At 45.6% G+C, this 14,662-nt stretch overlaps 1 protein-coding gene across 10 annotated transcripts; it reads right to left on the bottom strand.

Moving 5' to 3' along the window:
- Positions 1 to 257: 257 nt before the first annotated feature.
- Positions 258 to 9,637, bottom strand: LOC120894741 (DNA-binding protein Ewg). 10 transcript variants are annotated; one of them, XM_040297523.1, is made up of 10 exons: positions 9,399 to 9,633; positions 7,421 to 7,743; positions 6,893 to 7,327; positions 6,624 to 6,752; positions 6,067 to 6,369; positions 5,435 to 5,563; positions 5,220 to 5,358; positions 4,997 to 5,121; positions 2,586 to 2,597; positions 258 to 2,246 (listed from the first exon to the last, which is right to left on the bottom strand). In XM_040297523.1, exons 2-10 carry the CDS (start codon positions 7,721 to 7,723, stop codon positions 2,055 to 2,057), a joined length of 1,767 nt encoding a protein of 588 aa, XP_040153457.1. In that variant the 5' UTR covers positions 7,724 to 7,743; positions 9,399 to 9,633; the 3' UTR covers positions 258 to 2,054. The 10 variants fall into 10 exon arrangements, with proteins under 10 accessions (XP_040153457.1, XP_040153458.1, XP_040153459.1 ...); XM_040297524.1 differs by lacking the exon at positions 2,586 to 2,597; XM_040297525.1 differs by lacking the exon at positions 2,586 to 2,597 and having other exon boundaries at positions 6,902 to 7,327; positions 9,399 to 9,632.
- Positions 9,638 to 14,662: the final 5,025 nt, after the last annotated feature.

Here is a 14,662-nt window from a genome sequence, read left to right as displayed (position 1 = left end):
GCGGGAAAACTTTTGGAAAATGGTGGAAAACGCAAGAGAAAATCACAGTAACTGTAAAACAAAACTAAAAACAGATCTTCCCTGCACACCAGGTAAGTGGGGGAAGGGGAAGGGGGATGGATAGGTGAGGGTAAGGGGAAGGGAAGGAGGGAGGGGGCATTGAATTCGCTTCGGCTTAACTTGTTCGTTCGGCTGGTTCCGTTTTTTGTGTGTTTGTTTTTTCTTCTCTTACTCGCAACTTATCTGGTTCCTTTTTCCCTTTATACAATGACTCCTAGAATGCATTTCAGTCTTTGTCCTCTTGTGTGTTTGTATTGTTTCTTTTTTTGTTTTTTTTTTAAAGGTTTTTTCAAGTTGCACTAATAAAACATGCCATTCGTTTGTCTTTGCTTGTTTTGCTTTGTCTCTTTACTTTATACACAGAACGAAAAAAATGGTTTAAATAGTTTCTGGGGGGTGCTGATGTAACACATATTATTTAACCGCTGGTATGTTCACACTTATTTATGCGTTAAAAGACGTTTCCCTTTCTCTTATCTTTCTCTGTCTCTCTTTCTTTTCCTTTATGTTGTAGATTGTGTTTTGTGGGGGGTGTTTTTGACTGAGCATAACAACCCGGAAGATACAGATCATTTTGCTTTTCTGTTTGCTTCAAATACGTAAAATAACTTTCATGATAATTGATGAGAAAATCAAAACTGAATAAATAGACAACAAAATCTATGATGGCAAGCACGCCTATATATTCCGCGCAAACAACAAAAGTGTATCGCAAAATGCATAAATAAAGATAGCTAATGGAGGGTTCATAAATAAATAAATAAAGAAATAAATAGATAAATAAATAAATAAATAAATAAATAAATCGATAAATATTTCATTCGCATCAACATGCGACCGTTCAACTTGTGAAGAAAACAAGTCGATTAGGACCGGATTAGGACCGGACTAGGACCTTAATATACAAACTAAATATAGGGACTAGCTTTGTAGGAGCCGAGGCGGCTCTGTCTCTGTCGGAGTTGGATGCGGTGGCTTTCATATAATTTAATTCGTTCGTTCGCGCACACTACGAAACGCAAAAATAAATTGCACTAAAATATCGACTTGCTTGCTTTTTTCCCTCCCATCCACCATATTTCTCTCTCTGTCTCTTTCTATTTGCGCGTACTATCCCATCGACTAAGAGGTCACCATTCACCGCGTGGATTGGATCCTCCACTTCACTGAAGTAAACAAGGATTCTTCCTCGCTGCTGCTGCTGCTGCTGCTACTAAATGCAATTATTGTTACTGTTTTGCTGAGTACTGACGATACTTAGGAGGTACAATTAAAGACTAATGATTGGATCGGCATTCCCAGCAGCGCTTTTGCACAGGCTACTACGGTGCAGATGTTACTGCTGGGCCTACCCATGTTGCACATTATTTACAGTCAATCGTGTGTGGAATGACTCTGGAGATTCGTCTTCGGTACGGGTGTGTTTTACCCACCGGGAGGGGTTTTTTTTTGTTGTGTGTGTAAAACAATCGGACTAATCATAATCTTTATAAGTTACCTAACTTCCAATGGCTTGAACATGAAATGACACGAATTTTGACTAGCAGTTTATAATTTAGAGAGAAGTTGTACGGACTAGAGAGCTTGCCCGCGGTTCACCTGCGGGAGGATACAGAGCGGGGATGAAAACGGGAGCGGGGGGGGGATTTTTTGTAGGGGGAAGGGGGAACCGCGGTCTGCGCTTATCGACTAGAAGTTTGCCTGACGCATCCATGGCTTCAAAGCTATTCTCTTTGTATAAGAAATATACCTCTATATATATATAAATACGAATTTTCTCTCTGACCTTATTAGCTTGTTACAAGTTTGCAGGGGGAGGAGGGAGGGGGTAGAAATATGATACTAAATAAATTTGCTCAATGCGATCGTAAATAGTAGCTTACACTTCTAAAACCCTTCTTACCAACCGTACACACACCGACGACCCACGATCGGGGGGCCGCGTCTGATCTGATGCCCCGTTCCGGGCACAAAACCTGTCTGTCGCGGGCTGTCTAGTGTTCGATGATGGTGGCCTCCTCGCCCTTGACGTCGGACATGGCGGCCATCGCTTTCGTCAGCACCGATGCATCCTTGAGGCTGAGCACCTGCAGGACTTGCGGTTCCGACCCGGGCGGTCCTTGGATCATCATCTGATGCATGCCGGGGCCCACGGTGATCGTTTCCATCGTTTCGCCGTTTTCGACCTAGACACGATGAGAGATGAGCAGGAGGGGAGAGAGAAAGCGTGCAAGAACAAAACCGAATAAAGTAAATTCACGCACAGATAATAGAAAGTAAAACCATATAAAAATACAAACAAAATAAAACAAAAGCATATCGATCGTTCGTTTTAGATGTACGAAAATGAAATGATCGTAGGAGAAGTGAAAAGGAGGAGAGAGAAAAAAATCCAAACAATAATGCCGCACTACGTTGGAGGAGACACAAATGTAGGTGGCAGCTTTTTCGGGCAAACTAATGCTGAACCAAACTAACAAAAAAAAAGGGTCAAACAATTAGCACTATCGCCAAATGCTACTCACTAAATCACACATCTGAAACGAAAAGAAATACAGTGAAACGTTATTCCATTGCTTGTGATAAGGGATTTGCACGCACAACAGAGTGAGTCCCTTTCCCTGTCCTGGGCCGGCTGGTCACTAACAGTAGCGGTGATGATGATGTTTGGGGTTGTACAGGAAGGTGAGAGAGTAAGGCTACAAAACAAAATCATCAAATCCATTGCACAACAGATACTTCAAACTGAAACGAACCTAAAGCACTACGAGTAAATAATTTATAATAAATGAAATAAATCAAAACTTCAAATTCAAAACAAAAACACAATATAAATTTAAAGTGGCGTTTCTTTGGACTTTGGTTTGTACAGCGCTTACAAGCTAAACTCTTTAAAAGGTAACTACTTACACGCTATTATATTGCATTACCGGGAAGGCACTTTGGTTGTTTTGGTTTTTGGCTCGTTTTTGGTATCAAATTATTACAACAATTACAATGCTATGCTTAGTATAAATAGTGTGACTTAAAGGTTGGCACCAACCTTTCACGGAAGGTAGATGCGGTCCTGTGAGACGACAGACAGACAGACCGACAGCGGACGGGTCTGCCGTGCCTCCTCCAAAAGGATTTAACTAGAACAGTTGACTGTGTGATAATAATAGGTGGATTTGGCTTGCCTCTACATGACTACATGGCGGTTGGCGATTCTTGCGATCGAATTAAAAACAAAAACACTGCTAAAACATGTTGAGATCCTTCAGAAAATGTTACCCAGCTACAATAATCTGACTGGCACATATTTACTGGGACTGACGCGGCGCACGGTACGATCGGTAAAAGACATAAATAAAATAAATAAGCTTCTTTCGTTTGCTATCCTGCTCAACAAACGCTCTCACATTCCCTCTATCGCTCTTCCCTCTTCGTTTCGTACCTTTTTGCTGGGCTTTCTTTTGTGGAACTTTAAAATGACCAACCAACCCCTTTTGCTCTTCACACTAACATCGCGAATGGCACAATCATACGGAGGGAGGGAGGTGGTGGTGGTGGTTGCCGCATTGGACTAGACACACAGAGTGCCACAAGCAAAAATGGGGCACACCAATGGTTGCGTTTTTATTGCCGTACGGGGCAGCCGGGAATTAAGCCGTAAGTAGATTAAGCACTGCGATCATCGGCGGACGGCGGCTAAGATCGAATAAATAAATTCTAACACAAGAAAACAACATTAAAATCATACCACTACTACCCACACACACACTCGCATCTCTGTGAATCGTGAGCGATCGGAGCAGAGGTCCGCTCCTGTTTGGCTAGACAAAATCAACTAATTTACATCCTAAATCTGTTACGATACTTTTGGTCAAACAGCTAAAGTACAAACGTAAAGCTAAATTGGGATCAAATCTTAAATAAAGTACACTTCAAAGGCTTAACTAAACAACGGGAAGTGGGCTGGCGTTGGGTAGGTCCAACATTGTGCTACGGAGAGCCGGGTGCTACGGTCGTGTAAGGGGAGGGAGGAAATGGGAGGGGGGTTTGTTGTTGTTTTGTCAAAACGTTTCGTCCGGTCTGGGCACTGTGCAAGCTACACGCTCTGCAGGCCAAAATGTTTCGGGTCCACCTCGGTCGTAGTGTTGCTGCCACTGCTGTTCGCCGGCTTCTGACCTATGCTCAGCGCATCGATCAAATGACTGCCGTCATTAACCGTCAGTTCAATGTTGCGTTTCAATTGTTGGTGCTGCTGCTGCTGGGAGGACTTTGCATCGGCCGTGGCAGTGAACGGGATACCGCTCAGCTGAATTACAAAGCTGGGAGTGCCGCCACCGCCACCGACGTCCGCCGTCACCGCGTCCTCTTTGTCCTCGTCCATCGGTTCAATCTTGGGTATGCAGAATTTGATCTGATTCACACCGAGCCCGGCACCACCGAAGATGGTACCGCCGCTCGGTATTACGTTCGATTTACGTTGCACGTTTAAGACGTTTTGTGACATGCTGGTGTTGTTATTATTATTGCTATTGGTCATACTTTGGTCGGATTCGTCCAGTTCCTCCGGTTGCTGCTGGTTCACGGCGGTGGCAAGATTAAAACAACCACGCTGCGAAGGAAGTATCGTATTCAGGCCAACCATCGGCACACCACCGGTCACGGCCGAAGCGCGTGACGAGGTACTGCTGTTGCCAGTATTGCTAGCACGCGACTGCTTGCCGGACGACGGCATCGGTTGCATTTGCGGTACGGTCAAAATGGTCCCATTGCTGCTCAACGCATAGTTGGCCAGCATGGTGGCGGCATGGTTCTGGCTAGATGCAGCGCCCACGTTTGTCGAGATGGTCAAGTTCTGTGTCGTGTTGCTAGCTGTGCTAACCACCGCAGCGGAAGTCTGCTGTTGCTGTTGCTGTTGAGAATGAGTGGACGCTATGTTATGTACCTGCATCGGTGTTATGCACACGGTTCCGTCCACGTTCGGCACCTGCTGTATGTTGGCCACCATCGTCTGGTACATCTGTGCGGACACCGGCACGGTGATCATGCCACTCACGTTCACTGGGTAACCTGAGGATCGATTTGACACAGGGAAAAGTGCAAACGGGATGTGTTATTAGACCGAATGCAGTCATACACGACGACGGCAAGGACGATGATGACTATACCTTGCCCATCCTCTCCGGTGATTATTAGCTGTCCATCCTGACCGAGGGTCGCCTCCGTTAGATCAACCGACATGCTTTCGCCCTGCCCATCTGATATAGTTTGGATTGCATGAACGCCTCCGTCAGCCTGTTGCTGCAGCTGTAATTGGGCCGGACAGTTTAGTGCATCATGCAGTGACACAGCTCACAAGCTCGTTGCTGCCGGTAATACTTACGGTGGCAATTCCTTGTACTTGTGCGGTAGTTCCGTCGGGTAACGTGATGATAGGATTGTTGGGATCAACCTGAATAAGTGATACGGTACCGTCGGGGTTCTGTATGGTTTGCAATACGGTATGTGTGAACTGAAAGCAGAGGAAAGGAAACATACAATAACCTTTTTAATGTTCATAATCGTTAGCTCCATCATTAGACACTACGACATCGTTAACGAAAAGTAAAACAAAACATAGGATAGCACACGAAAAAACAAAACAACATAAATGGGAAATTAATGTATTAAAAAAATAAATAAATCAATATACAACACAGCGAAACCAAATGCAGCAAAATGCAAAACCAAAACAAGTGAAAATCATACCACAACAAATAACTACAAACGCAAATGTAAAGGATCCGAGCGGAGCAAACAAACGATTGAAACAAAAGCAGAAAAATAAGGATGAAAATCACGAAATTCTTTTCACAAGGCGTGAAAGAACGAGTTCTTACAGAAGAACGAAGAAGAAAAAACAATTATAATAAAATTAAAATAAACTCAATAGCCACTCAAACAGAAAAAGTTCAATCCAAACGAAAGCGTCACGACATTAAAGTTGATTAATAGAAAATTGGTGTTAGTACGAACATCCACATCGCTTAGAGCCATCGAGTCTAAGCAAACCTGCGCGTTCAGGGTCTGCGTGGGTGAAGCCTGCTGCTGTATCTGGATCGTGCCGTCCGCGTTCTCCTTGATGATCTGACCGTTCGCGCTGGTAATCGTGGTCTGGCCATTCGATTGGACCTGCTGTTGCTGCTGCGGATGGGCCTGGTGGATGATGATCTGCTGCTGGCCGCCGGCACCGTTCGTGATGGTGGCCGTCGCTGTATTGCCGCCGCTTGCCGGACCCACCGTTACCACGCTGCCATTTTCGATCTTCATCACATCGACCTAGTTTTCCCCCAATAACGCGGTCCCACCATCCAAACCCACAGTGGTCACAGTTGCCCCAACAAAGCAAAAGAGTGAGAAAAGGGAACAGCACGTTTAGCAAAGGATTATTCGACCGGCTCGATTCGATGGTGGATAAAGGCAACACAAGTTCGCGGTGTTCAATCAGAGCAGGCCACCAGGTTGCCACTAAGATCCACCCGTCCGCACCCAATCCACAATCTGGGGGGAAACCCGCCGGGAGCAATACTTACGTTCGAGCTAGCCGTTGCTATGGCGTTCGCTTTCTCGTCCTCTTCACTGAACGCGGGCAGCAGATCTTCTCTGCCGTGGTATTTGTAACAATTTATGACAATTTTTCTCAGTGCATGTGTCCAACTTATCTGTACGTGGCCGTTTCCCGAAAGATGCGTGTTAGAAGATAGAAGGCATGGTTTAAAATTCCCGTCTCCAAGTTAGTACCCCCCACTTTGCTTGCCCTTGGACCCGCCCGCCACCAAATGCAGACGTTGGGAGTAGTTACCTTGCTTACCTTTTGCTTTTCGTCCTCCGTGCGCGCATCCATGCGGACGTTGGCCCAGGGCAGCTCCTTTGGCCACCAGGGTGGCCGGGTCGAGTCTCTGCCCCAGCCCGGCTTTCCACGCCCGGTCGAATACTTCAGCATCAGCGGGATGAACGCGCGCAGCTGTGCCTGGGTCATCTTCTCCACCGGCGTCGGTATGCCGTCGATGATGAGCGGCGGCAGCTCGAACAGCGAGGGATCGTCCTGCACGCGCGGCGGTGCCTGTGCTGCCAGTGCCTCGTCCAGCTTGTCCATCACATTGCTGCGCAGATTCTTCAGCACGTCCTCCAGCGGTTTCGCGCCGAACACTTTGTAGATGTTGTTGGGTTTGCCGGGCGTTGCGACCAGCACGACCGCCTGCTGTCCGACACGCGTAGCGTACTCGAAAATGGTTTGCTGCGGGACAGAATAGACAGAGGGATTGGTTAGGAGCGCTCGGTTGAGAAGACACTCGAATTCGGCGGGCGCCGGATCGCACGGTGAACCTACTCGTAACTTTCGCAACAGCCGGTTCTGCTGCCGCTTGCGGATGGAAGGGTTCGTTTCGAACGAGTGGGGCCTCTTTTTCTTCTTAGACGATGTGATGGCGGCGGCGGCAGCCACACCGACGACACCGGCGGCCACCAGCTGTGCTGTGACTTCGTTCTCCATGGCAACGTTGATGAGGTTCCCGTCATCGTACGCACTGCCCGGACTGCTTGGATTGTCGTCATCGTCATCGTCCGATGCGCCGGTGATGTTGTCGTCATCGATGTACTCCATCGCGTCCACCGCGTTTATGGTCAAACTCATCTTTGGTATGGTTTAATTTGCTGTAAGTATTAGTAAGTTTGTTTTTTATTAAAAAAAAACCCTGTGTTCAGTGTTCTTTCCGATCAGTTCGCCTTTTTAGTTTTAATTTCATTTCACTATCCTACAAATCAACCAAGAGTCGTATCGTGTCAAAAAGGTGATTAAATCATGGTTCATATTTTAAGCTATATTACAACACAATTAAAGGAACTCCACCAACTTTAGCCTTTAAAGAAAATTCAATTTCAAACGTTGAAAACGTATACACAAATCCTTTCGGTTGCACAATTATAAGAATAATATAACCAGTGAAAATAATATAACTTGGAACATATTATTCACGGCTGCTTTATGCTGATCACGCGATAACCCCTGCATAGATCTCCTACCAAGGGAAGTCAATTGGAGGAAGAAAAAAAACCTACACTTTTGTTAAGCACCCGTTTAAGGCCTTAAATATACAGCGTGATTATAATATTTTTGAAAAAGGATGCTAAATATCCTTTATCGTGTACACTGAGCACCAGCTAATATTATTCACACACACTCACACGCACACGCACATAATGAATGTTCAGAACGGGAAGCAACGCACAGCCATTGTTCTATCACGACCCGGCATACGCGATCCCTCCAACACATTTAAACACAACCGAAGCAAAGCATGCATCCATGCGGCCCTTTAAACCTTCGCCCTTTCCTTCGCCCTACCTTTCCCGTCCATACACTGTCGACCAACACGCTTCCCTTTGTTATACTCCAGCATGGAGGAAATCCAAGCCAACGAACCTATGCTGTGTACCCTATGCTGCCACACTGTGAATGTGTGTATGTGTGTGTGTGCCGAGTTTCCTTCCCTTCGTACCCTTTCGCACGGACCTGTGTATGCAGGGGTGTCGGCAAGAGCCGCACACATAATGATTCATTTTTTCCCCGGAGGGGTCCGGGGGCCCAACACACACCATTTTTATGACAAGCATATGGTGAGTGCAATTTTGCGTTGCTAAGAAACATTCTCTGTACGGCATGATGAGAAATTCATTTCACGTGAACGAGAGCAGAAAAAATGCTACTTTTCACTACATCCCAAAAACCACCCCACCCACCGCGGCCATAGGCACGACCAACAACATGGTGGCGATGAAAGACTTTTCTTTCACAGCGCCGCGCTGTATCGCTGCGGCGGACATTTTTCACGGCGGATGCATTTTCACGGCGAGTTCGATTGCAATTTTCTCTACCACCACACAGGACACCACAGCAGAGCCTACCGGGTTCAACGGGATGGAAGCATCTTTTTTTCGTTTGTGCTTCCTCGAACACGACTTCTCCTTTCGTACGCTCTGGCGAGCAGACGATTTTGTCACCATCTTGTCACCACCAAGCACCCGTGAAAAATGCGGACTTTTGCGGCTGCACCACATGAAAAAAAATCACTAATTTCCCGCACGGCGACTGCATTGCGACTGCGGGAGGAGACCTCGCCGTTCGGCGTTTGTTTACAGTTTTTTGCCATTCGACTCAGCTCATTTCCCAAAAAGCAAGCGCCGTTCGAGGAGGCCTCAGCGCATGAAATTTTCCCGAGTCTGCCCTTTTGCCATTTGCCCATGCACCAACCATATACACAGCACACATTATTCCTGAGCAAGCCCAGTTAAATTTTCGCGTTACGCACCTGCGTGAAGTTTACAAAAATAGATCCCGTCCACGAACGGCCGACATCAACAACAAACGCTGCCGAACGGTGGTTCCGAATCACTTTTCACGGCGCTCCGGGTGCGATATCACCGAAAATTGGGCTTATTTTGCTGGAAAAAACTCGCTTGCTACTTTTCCACGATTTCCACGGTCCACGACTCGTATTGATTTTTCCACACATCGAACACATGCAAACGCTCGCGTACACACGCGTTTACATGCATACACACATATGCACCTATACACACACACAGAGTGTACCCCGTATGTTCGAAAAACGCAGAGCGCCGCGCGGCGTGCCGTGGCGAACATCGGAAGCGCTTTTGAATGTCGAAGTTCAAATGTGCCCGTTTGACCGTTACACCGTTTGATGTGGGGAACATGTGTTTGGTACTGGTCGTTTATGATTATGAGGGCGAATATCGCTCCGGTTTGATTTTTGAATACGAAAATTTCAAATTTATTAATGTGGAAATCGTAACAAATATATTAAATATCATTTTAACCGCTCAGTTTTCAGCATTACTAGCTATAAGACAGTGAGTTGGGGCGCTAAAGAAGTGTATAGTATTAACACCATTTTCTAAAACGTATTCTGATGCCACGTGGCGTGTATCCCTATGATGTTTCAACATCGTCATTCATGCTGGCGTCGTATACATGACCATACCAATATAAGCAAGTAATTCGTAGAAGAAACCGATAAAATCCCCCAAGCACATTACTCATTCGAATGACTGGAAAAGTGTGATTAATATTATAGTGAAGGAGTAACAGTCAAATAGTAAATTTACTAAATTTTTACTAAAATTTAGGCATGAATTATAATTATTTTTTTTGTAAACCGGCAGACTTTATTTTACTTATTTTTTCCGCTCATATCCACTTTTCAAGCAAGATTTATTTCACCTGCATAAAGTATACAATAACTTTGAACCGGCACAGTACGGCAGATTATAGCACAACCTACAATGGGAGTGGATCTTGTTCGCAGTGTAAGGGTAAAGACAAAAAGATCAATATAGTTGGCGAAAGGTTTTGCATCATCTAATTGACCTCGACCTCGTTATGAAGGGAATATGTGTTCCATCCAGTTACCGCTAATGTTACTAACAACACTTGAGTGAAGATTTTTTTGGTAATATTCACAGTACAGCATTCACAGTAAATATTAAAACTATTCGAACAAACAACAAATTCGGACACTTAGCATTTTCACCTCCTTTTTGGCACTTTTTTTCTGTGAAGCTCAAGTACAATGTTGCCCTTCACTAGGCAGCTAGCTTAGTAAAATTTAGCTAGATGACCTAGTGAACGACCGAATTGTAAACTTGATGCGGTTAGACACACTTACGCACACACACACACACCCACAATACGCACCACGCGTAGTGCCGCACTAGATGATTAGCGTAACGTATCGTAAACGTAAAAGAACTTTCCATGCGATCGTTCATTCTTTTTATATGTTTTTGCTGTGCGCTACCGTTTGGCTATCGTGTTTGTCCAAAGCGATGCAGTTTTCTTCTCAATCTCGGTGACTTCGGGTGGTAGTTTGTGGCAGTATGTATGCATCGAATGGGACGGGCACGGCCAGCCTAACCCAAGCCACGGGGGGAACAGGAAATAAGGATGTGATAAAGAAATTTCCCCGCCCAGCACACAACAACACATGATGTAGCGGCAGCCGTACAGGCGAGCAAGCACTGCGAATACACAATCGTTTCGGGCCACGTTTTGATGATGACCCCCCCCCCGCGGTTCGAGACCATTTAACCATTGCGGACCGCTTTTATCGGGACCTGCTATGTTCTCATTACCATTTTTATCAGCAGCACCAGCTCACCCAGAATCTTTTTACCGAGGATTGTTTCGGACGGGTATCTCGAAGGAGTTGAATGTGCACATACGTGTTCTTTTTTCTCGGTTGTGGTACGTATTGTTTTCTCTGGAAATCACAATAGCTGATAAGCACAGCAAGCAGGCAGCAGCATGTGTTCGATGAGGATTTTAGTGAAGATTTTCTTCCCCGCACATGGCACAGCACATTCAAAACGCTCTAAAACAATGGCCAAAACGCATACGACGCACACGCGAAAACCCGCTTATTCAATAAAGATAAACATTAGCACACTGCGTAGAAGCTGCATTGGGTGGGGGAGGGATACTAGTGATTTGCACTACATCTTATGACCGCACTTACTCCGCAGTGGAGGAGGGCTCCTGCCTTCGATCACACTCACAGTCATGACTCGGTATCGCCTAGCACCAGCTCCATTAGTACCGTGCACCATTTATCGTCGTCCACACTAGAAACTTCAAAATGCTTCAAAATACTACAGCAAAATATTAGTCATCGTATGGTGAGCGTAGTGCGGACCATTGGAACGAGACTAGCGAAACAATTAAAAAAAAAGGAATACTGCACTTGGCCAAGACACAAAGTGTCGTTGCGTTTGTTTTCTTGCAATCGGGAGCGCGGGCCCCAATGCGCAGCTGCCCGAAAATGTTTGACATTGGAGTTATGCCCATGCTCGTGTTTGGAGAGGGGCTTGTCTGGTGGAGGCCGGTCGGTACTAGTAAACCCCCGGCGCCTGAATATATCGAGCAGGAAGCAGGTTCTCTTTTTTCGCATTAGGTAAAATGGTCGCCTATTGAATGCCGATCCGAGAGGTCGCAAAGTGGACGAGCCCCCAAGTGTCGCTGGCAAGAGATGAACCTACGACACGCTTTGGTATGCGGGTTTTGTGGAAGAGGGTGACCGGTTACGCAATAGGGAAAACCATTTTCATTGTTTTATTTTTCAATTATTATGACAATTTTGAATCAATATTGTGAAATAAAATTGATTAATTTCACAATGTTTTAATGTTAAGCATAACTGGAAAAGTGCTAGAATTTCGTTTAAACGCATGTATGATAGAATCGAATTCTTCTTTTGTGATTCCTTTTTTTGCTTGTTTCAGCCAATCTTTTCTGAGCTATTGAGCTGCCATACCTTTAGTTGGATATTTAAATATTTGGACCATTAAATGCTTCATGAACTAGAAATTAACGACAGCACTTAACGAAGAATGCTGCATTATGCATGTTACTAGTTGTCATCATAATCTACTAGAAACGAAGTGAGCAAACTCAACTGTGGTATATACTGTGCACTACCACAAAACAAAGGTGGAATTAGTTGGTTTGTCTGTTGCCCGGGGCGGTCCCGTAGTACAGTCGGCAGCTCGAACGACTCAATAACATGCCCGTCATGGGTTCAAGCCCGAAATGGACCGTCCCCATCGTAGCAACGATTGACTATGGCCGGCATGTCCGCGTGGGACGACGTTTACGCCAAATAGAGAAGTCTATTACGCAAAGCACACCAAAGCACATCAAAAACTTACGCAAAGCACACCAAAAACTGATAAAGATAAATAAAGATTATTTCACGATTGACTAATTTAACACAACGAAGAATTGGACAAAAAATATATCTATCGACGCAATAAACGTTAAAGTTTTCAACTAATTTTCAATACAAATTGATGCAAAATAAACATAAACAACAATGGGATTTAAACTTCCCATGGACAAATGTGTCCATGTGTTGGTGCGAGTGAAGCGTACGGTCTATCTACACGGTACAACAATGCATCGGCTAACTAAACTCAGTGACCGGGGGTGCTAATGAAGGACGAGAAACCCCGAACCTCTGCTAATTGGAGAGTATTGCTAGTTGGTGCGTTTTTGTATCATGATTATAATTCCAGTAGGATCAGTAAGTTTAGGAATAAATATGAATTTCTAACCGGTAGAAACTACGAGTACATTCGTACAATTAGAACAGGCGTACTCTAGTGCAATAACAGCTCTAGCCTATGTAAGTCCGAACCGTTAATGGATTTGCTACTTCCATAGGTTAGTTTAAGATATCCGTATAAGGCACACAAGGTTTAATTTATTCATATAACCTACGCTACCTTTAAAAGCTCTTGCTACGAGGGACGGTTCGGCTCCAAATCGAACCATGTCGGTCCGTTGCTGGAACTAATGAGTGGATCAAACCAAGTGAAGTTTGTTAAAAAATAAGACAATCTTATTAGTCCGACAGAACAGAAGATATATCGAAGAAAAAAAAACAAAAAAAAGAACCACGATCAAACTTTACGGGACAACAGATAAAATGTAATCGCAGTTCCGAGTACTCCTTCGTGTAGACAGTCCTACACCACTTCACTCTCAAAATAAACCACCCAGCATCGTGTTTTCTCGCTCTCTTTCTCTCTCGCGCTCTCGCTCCCGCTAGCTCGTCTGCCGCTGACAGACGACGCTGTACGTTGGTGTTGGTAGATGTCAAAAGCGAGAAGTTGGCCGGAGCAGCAATTTCATTGCTGGTGCTCGCGAAATTTTCCATCCAAAAACATGGAAATCGCAACCTCGGGGTGGAAAACAGTTTCCATCAAGTGCGCGGAACCAACGAAGCATTAAAAGTAAGATTCGAAGATCAAAAGGGGTGGTGTGTTTCTGTGTGGCTGTGTGTGGTGCAATTGCGATCGGGGGAGTATAAGATTGTAATGACCGTGCCCTTTGTTGCGGTCGGTGGAAAGTTATTAGTGTACGGTAGAAATGCACGGCAAGCGCGGTGTGTGAGTGCGCGGGCAGGGAAGTTTTGTGGGGAGGAGAAAGTGAATGGGAAAGAAGGAGGGGGGGGGGGGGGGGGAGGTTGGAGAAGCGGCATCCCGTTTTCCTTAATGGAAAACATGCATCCCACCCAACGGTGGTGGTCGTGGTCCCTTGGAGTGGTGACACGTCCATCATCCCATTGTCCCGCCCGGAGGGGTTCGCTGGGTGTGGACGCGAGGGGACCGAATGGGCCATTCACTAAATATTTAATGCAATCGCCTCCCCGTATCGATCCACATTTCATGCTAATAGTGCCAAACAGCCCGCAAAGCATCTCCGCAATACGCATGTGTTAATGTTTCATCTCCGGCTGCGTAGGAAGTGTGGTGGGTGGCCGTCTGGAGGGAGGGCGATACCATTCCCGACGTCCAACGCAAACGAAGCGCTCTCGACACAGTGAAGTCTCTGAAGGAATTTAAAACGAGGCCGAAGACAGAAATTGCAACCGCGTACGGCGTGGCGCAGGTGTGTGCGGACGTGCCCGATGTGCAGGAAGGCTAGGCACGATAGAAAAGTGCAATTGGAAACCTGTTCAATAATGAGAAAAATGTGTGTTTGTGTGTGGGTTTA

Source organism: Anopheles arabiensis, chromosome 2 (assembly GCF_016920715.1).
Source record: "Anopheles arabiensis isolate DONGOLA chromosome 2, AaraD3, whole genome shotgun sequence".
Classification (NCBI taxonomy): domain Eukaryota; kingdom Metazoa; phylum Arthropoda; class Insecta; order Diptera; family Culicidae; genus Anopheles; species Anopheles arabiensis.
The sequence above is the reverse complement of the archived record's forward strand: the minus strand, read 5'-3'. Positions and strand labels throughout refer to the sequence as shown.